This window comes from Lemur catta, chromosome 5 (genome assembly GCF_020740605.2).
Source record: "Lemur catta isolate mLemCat1 chromosome 5, mLemCat1.pri, whole genome shotgun sequence".
Taxonomy (NCBI): Eukaryota; Metazoa; Chordata; class Mammalia; order Primates; family Lemuridae; genus Lemur; species Lemur catta.
Window position 1 is genome coordinate 55,958,344 of NC_059132.1, and position 20,025 is coordinate 55,978,368.

At 40.2% G+C, this 20,025-nt stretch overlaps 1 protein-coding gene across 1 annotated transcript in view; it reads left to right on the plus strand.

The window, feature by feature from the left end:
* The first annotated feature begins 554 nt into the window (after positions 1 to 554).
* The window catches only part of STMND1 (stathmin domain containing 1), a 28,554-nt gene continuing 9,083 nt past the window's right edge, over positions 555 to 20,025 (plus strand). Inside the window, exons 1-3 of the mRNA XM_045551840.1 lie at positions 555 to 635; positions 11,135 to 11,312; positions 16,120 to 16,271. Coding sequence (XP_045407796.1) covers positions 555 to 635; positions 11,135 to 11,312; positions 16,120 to 16,271 — 411 coding nt within the window. The remainder of the gene's footprint in view (positions 636 to 11,134; positions 11,313 to 16,119; positions 16,272 to 20,025) is intronic.

A 20,025-nucleotide genomic window follows, 5' to 3' on the forward strand; every position in this document is an offset into this window, starting at 1 on the left:
GGTGCCTCACAATGGAAAAAAATAAGGATCCCGCAGGATGCTTAGGACTCCCATTTAAAATGAACTTGGCCAGGCGGTGGGCCCTCCCCTCCCCTCCTTGCTCTGGAGAGGGCTGCAATTTGCATCCTAGTTGCCATTTAGACGACTCCAATCTTCTAGTTCCAAGTTTACAAAAGTCCCATCGCCGCCCAGATGCCAGGTCCGCGTGACGCAGTTTATTGTGGCAACCATTCCCGGCAACTGCCCAGATGCCCGGCGCGTTCCGCCCAGCGTGGAAGTGCGGGAGGTGCGGGAGGTGAGAGACGCGGGTGGCGCCGAAGCGCAGGGGTAGGGGCGGGGACAGCGGCAGGGGCACGGGCAGGCGCAGGGGCAGCGGCAGGGGCAGGGGCAGGGGCAGGGGCAGGGGCAGGGGCAGGCGCAGGCGCAGGCGCAGGGGCAGCGGCAGGGGCAGGGGCAGGGGCAGGGGCAGGGGCGCGGACCCGGCCGGCCCGGCAAGGAGCGCTCGCCCGGGGCGCAGGCGGCGGAGCCGGCGGAGGAGGAGCGGCGGGCGCAGCATGGGCTGCCGCCCTTCCCAGCCTGCTGGAGACCGGAGCCGCGTCCCCGCGCCCAAGAAGAGCTGGGAAGAGGAATTCAAGGTAAAACAATCAATCAAACAAACAAAGTAAAAAGAAAAGAAAAAAATAAGTTAAAAACACACAGACATAAAACATTTAGCGCTTGGGGGCGCCGGGGGTCCGCTGGAGCAGGATAGACCAAGGTTCGCAGCCCCCCATAGTAGGTGGGGAGTGGAGAGGACACGGTGAGAGCAGCTTTATTCTGCCACTGTTTAACTGCTGTCTTAACCAGGAACTACAGATAGATAGATAGATACACACACACACACACACACACATACATATATGCATATGTGTGTTTGCATATAAATTTATTCTACCAGGATGGGTTTCGAGAGCCTTTGTGTTTAAGGAGCCTGCGAAGGTGGCCCGCAGCCAGGGCAGAGGCAGGAGTAACCGGACGAGCCGTGGGTTCTGCACAGAGCTGGGGTTGGCCGTGGTTCTCAGGGGAAGGTGGGAGTTTCTGGAAACTGCCAAGTATATTTGGCTTCTGGAAAATGGCCACTTTGGTAGTTACTTAGAGCTAGCAGAGATCTCAGAAGCCGGCTAGCTGCGCCCTGTCTCACTTGATAGATGAGGACCCAGAGGCCCGGAGAGGGGGACATCGCGCTCAAGGCAGCACAACTTGTTTGGGGGCAGAACTCCAGCAGAATCTACTGTCCAGTACTCCTTCCACTGTCCGTCAAGGCTGCATCCCCTGCAAATTCTTCTGGGGACACTAAGGGGACTTTATTCCCAGAGTGGGGCATGGAGGGTGGGTGGGTTGAGACAGAAATCAGGGCCAGGATTTCTTCCCATTTTTTGCCACCCGCAAGATTTCATAAACAAAGCTAGGGACCGTCAAGGGTCCATTTCAGAGGGATTACCCAAAGATAGGGATTCCATATAAATTTATAATCAAAATCATACTGTTAAGAGTGAAAGGGAACACTATTAATAAATTTTCCCAGACAGTCTGGCTGAAGCCCAGCAAACTGGGACTTATGGCTGCCTTTCCTAAAGGGCATTTTTGGAGCTACCGTTTAAACACCATGCACTTTGTCTCAGCAGACTCTGTGCAGGACACGTTAGGTGCCAGTTACAGCACCTACCACACGTGGGGCACATCTGCTGGGCTCTTGGAGTACATTTAAGAAGCAAGCAGACCAGAGTCTAGTAAAGGCTGAGACTGCAGACTTATTACCTGGCCCTGGGCGAAGCCTGTGCCCAAATGACCACCCATCTTGACACTGTTTTCTCTTTTCCATCCCGAAGGTGCCACTGTCTGCATTTTTTATGGGCCCATTACCACTTACCAAGTCCTTGTGCCTTTCCTGTCACCACCCTCACCAATCTACCCCACCACCAGTACCACCTATCTTCCCAAGAAAAAATTTTTTTTGTAGTGTGCAAAACCTTTTACTATTTGGTCCCATCATTTCCATCTGGTGTCATCCTTTCCTCTACTGCCAGTGCCTGTCACCTGTGGGTCTGCCAAGCCAAATGACTCACAGGGCTCTGTTCTCCCAGGCTTCTCATAACTCCATGCCTTTTCCCAGGCAGTTCTCTCCTATGGGAATGACCTCCCCGCGTCCTCTCCCAGGTCAGCCTGCTGAACTCCTATTATCCTTCAATACTGAGCCGGAAGACGACTGCTATGACGCTCCCTTGCCACCTGGAAAATGTTTGTTTAAAGGTCCTTCTCCCCCCTAGATTTATGGGCTTCTTGGGAACACTTTGGTCATCTTTGTTATTCATTATTGCTTTGGACTAATACATAGAAATACTTTTTTCTCCTTTTTTTTCAAAAATACATTGATGTCATTTAAAAATAATCCATCATTCTTTTTTCCTTTTCCTGCAAAAATCTTTCTTTTTTATATATGTTGCTGGCATGTTGTAACGTATAAGACTTTAGTAGAAGAAACTTTTCACTATTTCCAGCCATTATCATTTATTTCATCACATGGTTATTACTGAAAATCATTTTGTTGTACAGAGCAGGATGGAATGCTAAAAAGGAGTGTTCTGCAAGTGTCAAATCCACCAGGTCCCTCTGAGCCAAGCCACTGCAAGGCCTGAGAGGGTTCTGGGTTTCTTCCTGAATTTCTTGGGTCCCATAGTCATTACCTCTGGCTCGAGTTTTTGTACACGTCTTCTAACTGCTCTCCCCAAATCCTTTGCTGACTTTCCATGTGACCTCCAGAATGACCACTCTAAAGTAAAATCTGATATATCAGTCCTCTGTAAAAAAAAAAAAAAAGCTGCCAATCTATTAGATGGGCACATAAACCAATGGTCAAGAATATGGTGACCTGGGTTTGACTTTTGGATTTATTATTTATTAGTTGTGTAACCTTGCTCAAGTTATTTAACCTCACTACGCCCCAGTTTCCTTATCTGTCAAATGAGGTAAATAATAATACGTAAAGCTGTGTCCTCCGTATCTGTGGATTCCACGTCTATGGCTTCGACCAACCTCGAATCAAAAACATTCAAAAAAATAAAATTCTTATTAGTTTTTTTCCCTAACCAATACAACTATTCACATAGAATTTATATTGTATTAGATATTATAAGTAATCTAGAGATGACTTAAAGTATATGAGAGGATGTGTATAGGTTATATGCAAATACTACGCCATATTCTATAAGGGACTTGAGCATCCATGGATTTTGGTATCCGAGGGAGGCCCTGGAACCTATCTCCCATGGATGCTGAGGGATGACTGTACTCATTTTTTAGAGTTGTTGTGAGGATTAAATGAATTCAATCCAGGTAAAGTGCTTGTACCAAAGGCTGATGCAGAATAAGTGCTTAGTATAAGTTATTACAATGATTATTATAAGATAAAATCCTAAATCCTTATATAGCATGCCATCCTATCCCAACCTTGAGCCGGCTCTTGCCAACTTCTCCATTTTCATCTCTCCCCCCAGCTCACGTTCTAGGCAAAACTTACAGCTTGTTCTCTAAGCCTATTCCGTTCCTATCTCCGTGCCATTGTACTCACTGTTCTCTCTCCTTTCAGACATTTCCTTCTCCCTCTCCTGGGTCACATGACAAATATGTACCTGTCTTTCCAGACACTCAAGCCTGCTCCTCCATAAGCTCTTCCTGACACCCTCCTCCTCGCCCCTGCCCCTGCCACCATGCTGGCAGAGGTGATCTTATACCTGCTCCTATCACATTTCGAAACAATTTGTTGTATTTATTTGTTTCCATGTTTGCCTCCCATCCTGAGCTGTTACCTCCTTGGGAACAGGACCTGTTTTTTAATCTTTGTGTTTCCAGTGCTTACTAATTGCTTCATATCGATCTGCAGCAGGCACTAGTGAATATTTCTTGAGTGACTGCACGTCCCTCCCGGTTCCAAAATTCCTTAGTGTCTTTTTGTCTCCTAGAAGCATAACTAGACTAATGACAGTCTGCAAGGAGGAAATTCAATATTAAAATAACCTGAAAATAGTCTCACAGTCGACTCATGCATATACCTTTCCCTGCCCCAAGCACTTGACTTTGGAAATCTGATCTGGGAAAGGTACGATTATTATTAATTAAACACTCTATAGCTATCAGAATAGTAATGCTTTCACTACTTTCATAAATGTATAAGGCTTAGAGTTCAGAAGTTCAGCAGTATCTTTAAAATGAAATGAATATGTTTGCTTGCATAAAATATTTATGTTTCTTAGAGGCACGACTTCAAAATATTCTGAATTAAACTTCTTGAGACCTGTCTACAGACTTTCTCTTCACTTTTACCTTAGTCTAAAATGGCAAGAAGACACTGTAATAAAATAATGCATAATAACAAGAAAAGTATGGGAAACTTCTCTTAGTTGGAGAAATGCCCTCCTCTATATGAATAACTCAAAGTTCCTTGCCTGTTATAAAAGGAGAGGCTAGATTGGAATGGATGGTCTCCAAGGATCCTGCAGTTTTTTGCTAATATCTGAAAAGAAAATTCTTGATTGTCAGTAAAATGGACTGAATTACTTCTCAAAGTCCTACTTTTAAAACAATCATATTTCTGTGTGCTTTTAGAGAGTTGCTGTTTATTGTTACATTTATGAGAATTAAACTATAAAAAATCAAATTTTGCAGAATTGTTCCTTCCTATATGTTTAGAGACAAATATATTTATGAAATGCATCTGCTAATAATTTGATTTAGGAAGGCTTTAGCTCCAGGGAGCCTCGACAAATTATTCCTTCCCAGCTGTTAGACAAATATGTTTCCCAAAAGCTGTAAAACACATGTAGTACATCCAGACCAAAAACCAAACAACGACAACAAAACCCCACAACAAACAAACAAACAAAAAACCCACCTGTCTATAGTTAAAAGCAATACCTTTTTTGCAATACTGATCATTCCTGTGATCAGCTGGTAGCTTGGAATTGACTTTTTAATTCTGTCTAAAATTGATAAAATTTTATCCTTAAGACACGGAGGTATAAAAATAAGTTGACACAAAATGTAGAAACACATTGAATCTTTTTTTGTTACAATTTAATCTCAAGGAAAAAATAAAACCTTCCACCCACTGCCCTGTCCCCTGCCACAGTACAATTATTATTTGTATAATGCAGGTATACCTCTCAGTGGTATGGAAATATAAACTCTGCATGCATATCTAGAACAAGAACACTGTTTGGCATATCCCCAAGATGCATAGATCTAATTAATTTGTAAATATGTCTGGTCTTTGAGCTATGTCTATCCTCAAATCTACATTATGAAATTGGGTAAAATTTCTAGAATGTGTTGCATATAGGTAAGATAATTGAGAGACCTTCTTAGTTTTCAAAAGAAAAGAACCTTAAATTTCTGCTCTGGAAACAGAAGGCCAGTTTGTGTTGTTTTATGCTAAGAGATTGTGTTTCACCTGCTTCAGTTTAAGTTTTGGTCACTAACAGGGCTCAAGTCTCTAAATAAGCACATATAGGTGGAGATCTTTGCTACGGCCCGGATTCTAAATCCCAGTAGTTAAAGTGGCTTTGATGAAACAATTGTGAGATCATTCAGGGTTGTGGTATTTAAATCTATTCCAAGTTGTAAATTACCGAATGTCTGTGTGAAAAGCCACTTTTTAGACTGAAGATATTCACATTTGCCCTGAAATCCAGTGTAGGCATTTTGTTGTTACTGCTGTTGTTAAATCAATTAAATTTTTCAGGATCTTTATCTGGAAATGTTAAATGACAAAATTAGTCCCTGTGTGTAACTCAGTGCTTTACTAGGATCAAAAAATGATGGATCTGCAAAACAAAATTAACTTGTGAAAATACTTGTCTTATTATCACTGCAGATATTGGCTTTTAATAGTTTATTTGGAAAGAAAGGAAAGAATGCTCAACATGATTTGCATCTTTACCCTCAGTAAAAACTGTGTGTTTCTGAAAGAAAAGCATCCAAGTTTCCTTTTCCTTTGTTATATGTAACAAATATATACGTTAATGTAATATATATGTTATATGTAATGTGTTGTATGTAAAGACTTTTCCTGGGCCCACTTACTCTGTAGGGACTATGTGGGTAGTGACTGTGTCTCTGAAGAAAGACAGATGGAGGGACAAAGAGAAAAGGATGTAGTTGCTTTTAGGCTTTCTCCTTGTTCTGATTCCTATTTCAGATACACTGGGTTTTTGTTTGCTTACTTGTGTGGTTGGTTGGTTGGTTTTTCATGTAGTCTTGAGCCATAGAACTAATTAACCCTCAACACAATGAACTGATGTTGGTTTAGCTGAAGTGATCATTTTATCTAAACACAGTGATAAGGAGCTAGATAAGACCCACTACAAACATGCAAGAATCCCTAACTGAATTATGGAAACCTGATCATGACTGGCACCACTATAAGGTCACCATTGCCATTTCTACTTAGCCTCTAAGGGACTTCAAATTTTGGAGTAATTCCAGAAAGTGGTCAAATGTTCTTATATATTTTTTTTAAGTTTATATGATTTTTACTGGAAAAGTGCCAAGAGTTTCATGCCATGTCGTATTTTTTATTTAGCTTTCCTAAAGGGAATGTCTTCTGCATGGTTCCTAGAGTCATAATTTTAGAGCCAAAAAGGAGCTCCCTTCTTCAAACTGAGGTTCCGAGAGGCTGGTTCTCTGCCTTTCTAATATTTCTGGACCCACCTCTTTCCCCTGTTTTCACTGCCACTGTCCTAGTTCATGTTTAATCAAATCTCATCTGGACAATTGCAGTAATTGTAACTGATCACCCTGTTATGTCCCTTCCTTCCTTCTGTTTCCATCACTTACGCTAACCCAAGAGTGATCTTTCTGCAAAACATACCTGGTGAATTTATTTTACTTCCATGGATAAAAACCCCATGAAGGCTTCCTGTTGCCTTCAAAACAAACCAATCTCCTTTACTTGTCACAAAGACTTCCCTTTCCCACCTCAGCACCTTCTACTATCTACCTGGGTCTGTTTCCACTACTCTGGAATAGTTCACATTCCTGAACACACAATAGGTTTCATATTCCTCTCTTGTGTGTGCTTTTCCCTGCATCTAGAACGCCCTTCCCTCATTGTCCACTGGAAATGCACTCCTTAGGACCCAGTTCAAGCATCTTCTCCTCTTTGACACCTTGTGCTGCCCACAACAAGACACAAGCTTGTGTCACATACAGCAGGGCTGTGCTGCAAAGAGTGGGAGGTGGAGGGCAGGGTCCTGAGGCCCTTCAAAGACTCAGGGGAGCAGAAGAGCACCACTTGGGCCAAAAAGTAAAATCAACACAAATAAGAAGAATCCCCAGAAGACAACACTCGGTGGAAGATGCTTATGTTCTTCTCTCTTCTGGGGACACTGAGGAGGTTTCCTCTGGTATGTGTGTCATAGCTGCAGAAGTTGATAAGACCCATTAAAATGAAAATTGGGAAAGTTGCAACCCAAGCAATGAAAGATGGCACCACCCCAGGAGAAAGGAGACATGGTAGTTAGAGAGGATACGAGAAAAGTTTTTCTGAGCATGTTAACGTGTAAAATGTACTTACTCTCAAAATAAATGACAATTCTTTAAACTGGATTAACTTAGCTTTATGAAAAACTCATTACATTTTTCTTATTTTTCTTCGTTTGCTGTGGAACTGTGAAAAGTTTGACAGATAAGCATTTTGTCCTCAATGCTTTATTAAATCACAGATTTTTACACTGTGTTTTGACCTATGTATTAATACAAGCAATGGAGTTATGGTATGAAGAAATAGACACCCTTAAAAGGAGAAGGTGAGATTGTGAATTTATGCAATATTTATGGAAGGCCCTCTGGAAACACATGTTAATATAAAATGTGCATATCCTTTGACCCACCATGTCCACATCTAGGAATTTATTCTCACAGAATGATTGGATGGGTTCACACTGACGTGTAGATATTCCAGCACTGCTTATTATATTGAAAAGTTAGAAACAACCGAGACGTCCTCCAGTAGAAATTGGTTAAATACATTGTGGTATAGTTACATAATAGACTGTAATGCAGCCATCAAATAAGCAACTACTCCTCACCATTAAATAGAATGAGGTAGAACTATATATATGTTGACATAGATAAATGTCTCTGATATGTTGTTAATGGAAAAACCAAGTTACAGAAATATATCATTTAATATGTAATTCTGTTTTATTTTTTAAATAGCTTTATTGAAATATAATTCATATGCTATATGATTCACCCACTGTCTTAGTCTGTTTGTGCTGCTGTAGCAAAATACCACCAACTGGGTAAGTTATAAAGAACAGAAATTTATTTCTCACAGTTATAGAGGCTGGGAAGTCCAAGATCAAGGCAACAGAAGGTTAGGTTGTCTGGTGAGGGCTGTTCTTCTGTGTCTCACATGGCAGAAGATGGGAAGAGCAAACCAGTGGAAGGCTGTGGGAAGCCTCTTTTATAAATGACTTAACCCATTAACAAGGGAGGAGCCCTCCTGGCTCAATCATCTCTTAAAGGCCCCACCTCTTGATACTATCACTTTGGTAACATCTGAATTCTGAAGGGGACATATTCAAACCATAGCACCCATTTAAAATGTGCAATTGACAACCATCACCACAATCTAATTTGAGAACATTTTTGCCCCCCACAAAGAAATGGCTACCCATTAGCAATCTCAATTTCCCCCACCCCACAGCCCACTCTAAACAACCACTAAACCTATCTTCTGTTTCTATATATTTTCCCATTCCGAGCACGAATGGTCTTTGGGACTGGCTTCTTTCACTGGCTTCTGGTTTCCCGGTATCATCTATGTTGCCACATGTATTGGTATTTAATATCTTTCCATTGCCAAATGACATTACTTTCTTTGACTAGGCCACATTTTATTTATCCATTCTTCAGTTAATGAACATTTAGATCATTTCTATTTTTGGATACCATAAACAATAATCAAGAACATTTATGCACAAGTTTTTGTGTGAACAGATGTTTTAATTTTCTAGGGTATATATGCAGAAGTGATGTTTTGAGTCAGATGGCAACTCTATGCTTAACTTTTTGAGGAACTGTCAGACTGTTTTCCGAAGTAGCTACACCATTTTATATTTGCACGGCAATGCATGAAGGTTCCAATTTCTCCATATCCTCATAAACACTTGTTATTGTGTGTTTTTTTTTCATTATAGTCATCCTAATGGGTGTGAAGTGGTATCTCATGATGGTTTTTGTTTTTCATTCCCCTAAAGACTAATGGTGTTGAACATCTTCTCATGTGTTTATTGGCCAATTCCAATTTATTTTTAAATATTATGTTTATATGAGCAACACATCTGGGAAATGATATACTAAGATGTTAATAGTGCTTCTGTCTAGGGGATGTTATTTCTTATTTTCTACTGTGTTTCTGTATCTGTCACGGCTCTACCAGAGGAACAAAACCAGTAGGATAGATGAATGGGTAAGTGGGTAGACAGATGAATCGCAAGGAATTGGCCTATGCAATCACGGAGACTGGCTAGACAAATCCAAACTCCATAGGATATATAGGGCAGGCAATCAGAAAGGACAGGCTGGAGTTGAAGCTGCAGTCCACAGGCAGAATTTCTTCTTCTTCAGGGAAACTTCAATTCTGTTATTGAAGACTTTCAATTGGTTAAATAAGACCCACCCAGGTTGTCAAGAATAATCTCCTTTGCTTAAAGTCAGTTGATTGTAGGTGTTAACCACATCTACAAAATACCTTCACAGCAACACATGGATTCATGTTTGAAGGGGGCCTGGGTTCAATGGCTCACACCTATAATCCTAGCACTTTGGGAGGACAAGATGGGAGGATTTCTTGAGGCCAGCAGTTTGAGACAAGGCTGAGCAAGGGTGAGACACCATCTTTACAAAAAATAGAAAAATTAGCCAGGCATAGTGGCACATGCCTGTAGTCCCAGCTACTCAGGAGCCTGAGCCAAGAGGATCTTTTGAGCCAAGGAGTTTGAGGTTGCAGTGAGCTATTAATATGATCACACCACTGCACTCTAGCCAGCGTGACAGAGCAAGAACCCGTCTCAAAAAAAAAAAACCAAAAACATAACTGGCTGCTGTTGCCTAGCCCAGTTAACACATAAAACTGACCATCACCATTTCCTTCTGTATTATTTAATTATTTTTACAATGAGTTTATATTCAAATTTTTATTTTTTGTTTTGTTTTTAGAGACAGAGTCTCATTTTGTCACCCAGGCTGGGGTGCAGTGGCACAATTATAGCTCAGTGCAACCTTAAACTCCTGGGTTCCAATGATCCTCCCACCTCAGCCTCCCAAAGTGCTGGGATTACAGGTATGAGCCACCACACTTGGCCAGTGTTACTTTTTTAATCAACAAAAACAATATAGTTTCATTTGAAAAAAAAAAACTTAAAAAACAAATATCATAGTCCCTCTACTTTTGTACTTGATGATTATGAACTTGTTTATCTTGGTATCCTTCAGAATGATCAGCATGGTAACTTGTACCTGGTAAATTCATATTAAATATTATATTAGCTTTCTATTGCTGCGATAACAAACCAACACAAATTTAATGGCTTAAAACAACACAGATGTATTCTGTTACAGTTCTGGGGGTCAGAACTCCAAAAGAAGTCACACGGGGCTAAAGTCAGGGTGATGGCAGAGCTGGCTACTTTCAGAGGCTCCGGGCAGAGAATCCTTGCCTTGCCATTTCCAGCTTCTTGAGCTGTATTCCTTGCATTCCTTGGCTCAAGCCCCTTCCATCTTCAACTACTGCACCCTAACAGCTTCAAATCTGTCTCTGCTTCTGTTGTTGTATCACCCTCTCCTCTTCTGTAGTCAAACCTCCCTCTGTCTCCTTCTTATAAGGACACCTGGATAATTCAGGATAATCTTGCCATCTCGGGAGCCTTAATCACATATGCTAAGTTATTTTGCCTTATAAGATAACATCTACAGGTTCCTACGTACCATTCAACCTACCACAGACACTGGTTGGCTAGAGAGTCACCAGGCCGACCCTCCAACATTGTTTTTATTTTCCAGGAAATCTTGACACTCTGTTCCCTTTTCACAGGCTGAGGTCGCTGCAACTCATTCCAGGGAGAATTGCAGCCCCCACGTGGAAGCTGCACTACCCAAGGGTACTGTGGATAATGCAGAGGACCTAAAGCCAGCCCAGATGGGAAACTTACCCGGAACTATTCCAGAAAGTTCTCCATCTGCTAGTGAAAGAAACAGAAGAGTAAATTCAGGTAACTTCCCTCCACCCCCATTCATGCTGATCTTCACAAAATACTCTTTCTCTAAATATATTATAAAATTTCTGCATCGTAGACCTTTTATCACTACTTTGTGGAGCATGAAGTACTTTAAATGGCAAAGTTTTTATCCCTAAGACATTAAAATTTAGCCTTAGCTCTTCATTATGTGAATAAATAATGCTAACCATTAATCTTCTTGTTGATGAAGTAGTTAAAACCATCTTAAAAAAAAAACAACTAAGAGCCTTTATTGGGAGTTGGGAACAGATCTTAGGAATAGAACTGGCAAAGTTTAAAGAAATTTAAGTTCCCACTGTGTTAACATCTTTCCAGGGGAATGTCTACATTTTCAAAAATAAATAAAACCCACACCAAACGGTTCCCCATGTGTTTCCCCACCCAAAGTATCAGCAAATATACAGTAAAAGAATCTTCCAAAGCGTAAAAGAGGTAATTACTACCTATTAATAATATGCTAGTTAGAAATTATTTGTGGTTTTTTGCCTACGGTGGGAAAAACCACAAATACTTGAGTGACCCCTGGTGTTGATTTAACACGTCTTATTGAGTTATGTCAGCCTTTGCAACAGATTGGACTTCACAGACCTCAAGGAAGAGTTTTATGTTGGGGGAAGACTTCTATTTCTTGCCTTGTCTCTGTAGTTTCTTCTCCAGGTACAAGTTAGGATGGGAAAACAGGTTAATACATACGATTCTTTTTCTTGGACTTTTCTGGCACACTCAGGTTATCACAGATTTTATATTCTCCCTCCTCTTAGGGCTCTGATGTGGAGTCAATGTGACCTGTGAGCGTGACAGAAGAGGTCAGGGCATGCAGTACAGGAACGGCCCCTCGTGCTCTTCTAAGTGTTGGGCCAGCTCATACATTATTTTCTCTCTGATGCTTGTGTTGACAAGACTCCCTTCTAGACTGCAACGTGAGTGCTAAATGTCTGTGTTGGTCACAGACTGCAGGATGTCAGGCAGACAGGGACCCTGTGTGTCCTAGGACAGTCTGTCCTGCCAGCTGTAGGGGCACTGTTAAAGGCCTACGCAGCAGGCAGGAGAGTGCTGAGCTTGAGAACAGCTGGGGAGGGATCAGCCGCCAAAGCAGATGTTTCTAACATGCAGTGCCAGTGAGTTCTCAGGAAGCTCCTTGCCACAGAACCATCAGGACCTTGTGCCCTGGACTTTCTATTTGTTCTCCGCCCAGTTTCCTTTCTACCTCCCAGTCCTGGGCGTCCTCCTCAGTGCATCTCTGTTCTTCACATCTGCAGAGTATATTGTTAAGAATTTCGACTTGCACACTGATATTTTCCAACTGTTTCCTTTAAAAAAAAAAAAACTTTTTATTTTGAATAATTTCAGATTCAAGAAAAGGTTCAAAAAACAAAGAACACCTGTATTCTTTCACCCAGATTCCCCAAATGTTAACATGCTACAACATTTGCATTATCATATCTCCCTCATATACAAGTATGTTTTTCTGAGAATAAGTCACAGATTTAATGCCACTTTACTTCTAAATACATCAGTGTGTATTTCCTGAAAACAGGGACATTCTTTGCATAATCTCTGTACAAGGATCAAAATCAGGAAAGTGCCATTGATGCAGTACTATTATAAAATCAATAGACCACATTCAGGCTGGGCATGGTGGCTCATGCCTGTAATTCTAGCATTCTGGGAGACCAAGGTGGGAGGATCATTTGAGGTCAGGAGTTCGAGACCAGCCTGAACAAGAGGGAGACCCCATCTCCACAAAAAATAGAAAAAAATTAGGCGAGCATGATGGCTTGCGCCTGTAGTCCCAGCTACTCGGGAGGCTGAGGCAGGAGGATCGCTTGAACCCAGGAGTTTGAGGTTGCCTTGAGCTATGCTGATGCCATTGCACTCCACCAGGGGCAACAGAGCAAGACTCTGTCTCAAAAACAAAAGAAATCAAATTCAGTCAATTGTCTTACAAATGTCCTTTATAAATAAATTTCTCATTCAGACTCCCAGATCACATGTTTAATTTGGTTGGCAGGTGTGTTCAGTCTTCTTTAATCTGAATAGCTCTTCAGTTTTTTATTTTCTTTTATGATCTTGGTATATTTGGAGAGTACAGACCATTTATTTTGCAGAGTGTTCCTCAATTTGGGTTTGTCTAAGGTTTCCTCATGATTGAATTCAGGTTATCCATTTTAGCAAGAATACCAACACTGATATTGTGTCTTTCTTAGTACATCATATTAGGAGGTACGTAATAACTATATTATGTTTTTTTTTAATTTTTTTGCTTTGCAAAAGTTTTTTTTTAATCTAGTAAAATTTGCCAATTTTTAAATTACATTTGGAATTTGAGTCACAATTAGAAAGTCTTTCCCTACACCAAAGTTAAAGACAAATTCACCCATGTTTACTTGCAAAATTTCAAATGACGTGAGAAAATGCTAATGTAAATGTTAACTACATGGGAAATAAAACAGTATGTCCAGTATGATGTCAAATTTATAAAAATAAAATTTTATGTATTAACAATAGTAATCTCTGGATAGTGCGAGTACGGGCATTTTTATTTTACCTTTTATTCTTTTCTATATTTTCTAACCTTACTATAGTAACTATTACTTTTATAATAAAAAAAAGCACAATGATGTTTTAAACATTCTCCAGTATTCCCTGATATCTCAAGAAAGCAAGAAAAGTAGTTGAAATGACTGACATATTCCAGGAATTTCTGTGTAGGTTAGTTACTGCAAATGTCAAGCTAAATACTTGGACTCAGAAAAGAATGGACCATAATGGTCACAATAATTTCATTGTATTAGTGACAGATGTCAAACATGACATTCCTTTTAGAAACATCCTGGGAGAGACATGGACCACAGTGAGCTGTTTACATGACATATTTGGAAGGAAAAACAGTGAGATGGTGAGAATGTGGGTGTTGAAGCCAAACAGACTTGGATTCAATCCTAGTTAACACACTTGCTACCTGTAACACCTTGAATGAGTTAATTACCCTCCCTCATATCAGTGTTTTTTTTATAAAATAGGGATAATAATAATTCTTTCTTCGAGCTTATGTTTGCATTAGGTGTTATACAGTATACCAAGTACTTAGTATATAGTGCAGGTGCATAAGTGATTGATAAATAGCAATTATTTTTTTGACCTTTCCAGGTAAGTCCACCTTCTAAAAACAACAACAAAAAATCATTCTAATTCCTTAACAGGGATTTGCCTCTGATATTTTTATTGAATTTTTCTCCATTGTTTCAAGTTTCTAGTGTACCTACGTGGATGACATGTGTTAGCCCACCCCGTACCAAAAGTCTGTATAGAGCACTTTAAAGTAGAAATTGGCTCTATTTCAAACACCTGCATGGGTGGGAAACACAACGCTGAAAAGGTACTGAAATGTGAGGGAATTTGTTGGAGTTACTTGCAGTGGTCAATCAGAGAAATGTGCTACAGCACAGAGGTGACCATTCGGAAGTGACAGACACCTGATGAGTGTGTGTGCATCCGTCTGGGTGTGTTTTCTGTCTTCCCAGCAAAAATTCATGAAAGCTGTCTTAGCTAACCATTGAGGCTAGAAATTTTCATACAAAATATTCCATCCACAAAATGGAATGGACTTGGTTACTATCAGGAATTCAAGATGATTACAAAATAGAAGAGAGCTTGTATCCGAGGACTCCCCGTCACACCATCTCAGACGAGAAAAGCAAAACTATCTTTGGCCCAAAAAACCAGTGACCTTTATTTAATAATGTGGGGACATAAAAGCAGCTGCCTGTTTGCTTATTTATGTAACTGGGTGATCTGGAAGGGGGGTCTTTCTCACTAGTGCAACTTTTAAAGACCCCTATAAACCGTTTCAGTGCTCATTTTTAGAATCATTAATAAAAATTTAGCTGATAACAGTCTAACTCCAGCTCTGATTTGGTTCAAAGACTCTTTGCAAAAAGGCATACTTTTACTTATGTAGATTTACCAGATGGCGTAATTTTAAACTCAGAGTTGCAGAGCTAGAAGTCTCCTGGCAACATCACGCTGTTTATCCTTTGTATACAAAGCATAGAAACCAAACTGCAACTCATGAGAGTCACCAAAAGAATATCTGAGTGTTAGCTGTGGTTTGGCTACATACTGAGTTCAGCAAACCCATGTCGTCATACCCAAGTGTATAAGTGTTGTTATAACAAAAAGGTAGTCCTTAGCAGCACACAGGAAGACTTTTTGTTGCATTAATATGTGACCTGCTAAGTAAACAGTATGTTATGTTGATGTGTATCCTCTGTAAGAACATTAAAAATTTGAACTTCAAAAGATTACAAAGATTTAAAATAGAAACAGATATTTGGTAAGAGTGCTGAGACTAAGATTTAATTAAGTAGCACGATTGATTGACTGATTGACTGATTTAGAGACAGGGTCTTGCTCTGTTGCCCAGGCTGGAGTGCAGTGGTGCAATCATAGCTCATTGCAGCCTCGAACTCTTGGGCTATAGTGATCCTCTCCCCTCAGCCTCTTGAGTAGCCAGAACTACAGATGTGTGCCACAATACTCGCTTATTTTTTTTTATTTTTTGTAGAGACGGTGTCTCACTACGTTGCCCAGGCTGGTCTCAAAGTCTTGGGCTCAAGCCATCCTTCTGCCTCGGCCTACCAAAGTGCTGGGATTACAGGCGTGCACTACCACCCCTGGCCCTAATTAAGTAGCATGATTTATTAGGCATCCATTTAGCATTTGATTGATAAAATCTTCATTCTTAAAGTTCACTTTCTTTTTTCTTTTCCTTTGGAAGACCTAGTGACCAATGGATTAATCAATAAGCCCCAACCCCTAGAGAATCGAGAGCGACAGAAGTCATCAGACATCTTGGAGGAACTAATTGTTCAAGGAATAATTCGAAGCCGCAGCAAAGTATTTAGAAATGGAGAATCATGTGATGTCATGGCAAGTAATTTTGTCATTAACATTAGCTTATAGTTCAAAGTAGCAATAGAATATGATTGATCGCGTGTCGTTATTTCCACCATCTTCGAGTTGTAATACAGATGACAACGTTTATCTAAGTCAGATTTTTCTCCCATAAATTCCCACACACCTCTGCACACAATTCTTCTCTGTAGATTCAGGAATTTCCCTAATTGTTAATGATTAATCAATCCAATAGAACATATCGTAGGTTTTACTTGAAAAACAATAATCCCCAATGAATAACATGCCTTAATTTTTTCAGCAATTTTTATTATGCATTACCTATGTAATAAGCATTGTGCCAGGGATTGGAAATATAAAACTAAATTCTGATTACCCAAGAAGGAAATAGGCCTGTGACAACACAGTGGTTGTTTGTTTGTTTGTTTGTGTGTTTTGAGACAGTCTTGCTCTGTCACCCTGGGTAGAGTGCTGTGGCATCAGCCTAGCTCACAGCAACCTCTACTCCTGGGCTCAAGCAATCCTCCTGCCTCAGCCTCCCAAGTAGGGACTACAGGTGCCCACCACCATGCTCAGCTAATTTTTCTATTTTTAGTAGAGACACGGTCTCTCTCTTGTTCAGGCTGGTCTCAAACTCCTGACCTCAAGTGATCCTCCCACCTTGGCCTCCCAGAGTGCTGGAATTACAGGTGTGAGCCACCGCACCCGGCCATCACTGTGTTTTAGATGATGGATATGCTAATTACCTTGATTTGATCATTACAGAATGTATAAATGTATCGAAACATCATACTGTACCCTATAAATATGGACAATTATGTTTCAATTAAAAATAAAATAAAATTTAAAAAAAAGAAAATGGGCCTAAATGCCAAAGCTAAAACAGATATGCTTATACATTTATACATGTGCACACCCTAAAAGCAAACATGAGGAAATAAACACAAATCTAGAGATTGTTATACTATTAATTTTTTTGTTGATTCATCCTGACTAATCTGTCACTGTTTTTCTTTAGTGTGAGAAATATTTTTACCCTGATTTTAACTGGTGTGGCTGAGTCTTGTGTTCTAAATTTTTAAATAAATTCTCTATAAACCTGTGAAGAAGATAGCAGGTTTTGTCATTGTTGCGTGTCATTGTTATTTGGTTTTGTTGTTTGGTTTTTTTTTTTAAAGCCAGTGCTCTTAGGCACCAGCAGTGGTCCTTGAAGCATAGGCAGAAGAGAGAAGGTGAAAAAAAGAAATAAGAAAGAAAAGCTGGAGGAAAAATGAATGGAAAAGGAAAGAAAGAAACAGAAATGGTGGAAATAGGGAACGCAAATCCAGGGCTCCTTACTGTTTGCCTATCCCTGTGTTGTAGGGAAAACAGTCCATCGAGAATAAAAAGGTGCATTATTTTAAATCAAGTTTTCCACCTAGACCAAGTCACTTCATGTTTGAATAAAGTTCATTTCCTTCTCCGTGTGTAAGGAAGTAATGAATAAAAGCCAAAGTGGCATTTTCTTTTGAAAAGGGAAAATAAGTCTTGCAGAAATTTTTTGGGAGATTTTCAAACCTTATGAATGATATTACCAGGCTGCCAATAATAAGAGGATGTGGGGGAAAGAAGAAGGTAAAAATGGATCATATGATGGAAAGGATAATGCCAACGTAATGACAGTTTACATTTGCACAGTGCTATCTATGATACCAGGCATTTTGGAGTACTTTATCTTATCTGGAAGTACTAGAAGAAGGGTGGGGTTTTTTTTTAATGTTGAGGGGGTGTAGAGATGTTTCTGTAGCTGTAGGTGAGTCTCTGGGAGTCAGAAAAAAGAAGGCATGTCAAAAAAAAAAAAAAATAGAAGAGGAGTCCAAGTGAAGAGAATAGATTTTGAAAGCATTCAGTAGTTAAACAGCGCCTTCTTAAGGGAAATGTGTTAGACATACCTTAGTGTTAACACCGGTGGGAATAACATTAAAACGTTTCTCAGTGATTCAATTGCCAGAGATGAATGAGTTCTGACTTAGACCTTGCAAAGGAGCAGGCAAGGTTAATTAATATAAGCTGCCTTGTGAAAGAAAGGTGTCTATTTAAAAAAATGAAAACTATGGGCTTGACTTTGAATGACATGATTAAGTAAACCAAAGATGAAGACGTTCATATTATGCAGACATGGAATGGTTGTTAGAAGCAGAGTTAGATCATTCACAAAAGGATTTAAATGTGACAGGCTGCAAGAATAACACAATTTTTGTTTTGTTTGTTTTGGTGTTAGGCCACGATATCCCAGCAAAGGCCAGGCTCGCAACACACAGCCCTTCGTTTTATTGCCCAACGCAGTAGTCCTTGACCTGGCTGTACACTGGAGTCACCTAGGGAGCTTCCAAAAATCCCAGTGTCTGGGTCCCCCCTCAGGCCAGTGCCAGGGCAGGGGTCACGGCTTTCATGTTCTCGAAAGCTCCCAGGTGATTCCCGTGGGCACCCCAGGCTGAGAACCACTGCCCTAAAGTTTCAACAAACCTGTATACAAAGCTCTTCAATTCATTACCAAGTTGGAAAAACTGACAGCTTTTGAAATCGTAGTCCATTCCCCATTCATTGTGAAAGAGAATTCTAAAATAGTCCTGAAAACATAACATTTCAGGAATAGGCAGTCAGATTGCCCCCAGGAAGCCTATGGAAATGAAGAAGAGATGCAGTTTCTCAGTGTCACAGATGAAGCCTCTTTTAATTCAGGTGTAGCTGAGAATACGTGCGTGTGTCAGACACCAGGTGTCTTGCATGTTTGGGGAAAAGTTATAAGGCCAATGTAAAAAGGTGAGCGTGAATATTGAAGGACTGAGAGGGGAACCATATTAAGAATGGAACTGTTGTTATTTTGAACTAACACCTCATCTAAAAAAAAAAAAAGACCAGATATGATAAAATTGGCTAAGAAACAAACCCAGTAGTCAAGGGAAACACAAAGGGGATGGTCATGAAAAGGATGTTGATGTCAGCAGTTACCACACAGTGGTGAATCTGGTTAGACATGGAAATATTATTTCTTTGTTGCTCTGCGGCGAAAAAAAGTCTCTTAAATAAAATATTATGAGGAAAATAGAATAAATGTGAGACTACTTCAAAAATAAGACTTCTTATGTGGACCAACGGTGTACTTAAATACGAAGGAATCTTAGATGTAGATCTGGCCGCTCTTTGGCCGGGTCGTTGTCTCTAATGGAGTTATGTCAGTGGAGTGGAATAAAGGATGCTGGAAAGTGAGGATCCTCCACGCATCTTCTGAATTGGGGGCATCCCCTGTGAGCCAGTCTCGCCCTGGAGGTCCAGGGGAGGATCTGTGTCCACCATGGGGCCCTCTTTTGTCTTTTTTTTCTTTATATTTATCGTGTGCTTGCTGGCGAGCACTACAGCACTTCTACAGTGCTCTCTGGATAACCCACTTTCAGGAATGTTCATACGAATAGATTTTGTGTTTACTAAGAGTTAAAAAGATATGTAAGAAATATAATATTAAGAAGCTAAATATCAGATTAAGTGAATCTTTCAATGTAGTTTAAAATATTCTAATGAGACTTAAGTGACTATATTATAAATGTGCATTGGTTTTTTCCTTTTTTAGGGTTGTGAGGAGGGGTGCTCAGTTGCCTTGGTTGTTTTTTTGTTGTTGTTTTGAGACAGAAACTCACTCCACTGCCATGGGTAGAGTGCAATGGCATCATTGTAGCTCACTGCAACCTTCAATTCCTAGGCTCAAGGGATCCCTCTGCCTTAGCCTGCCAGG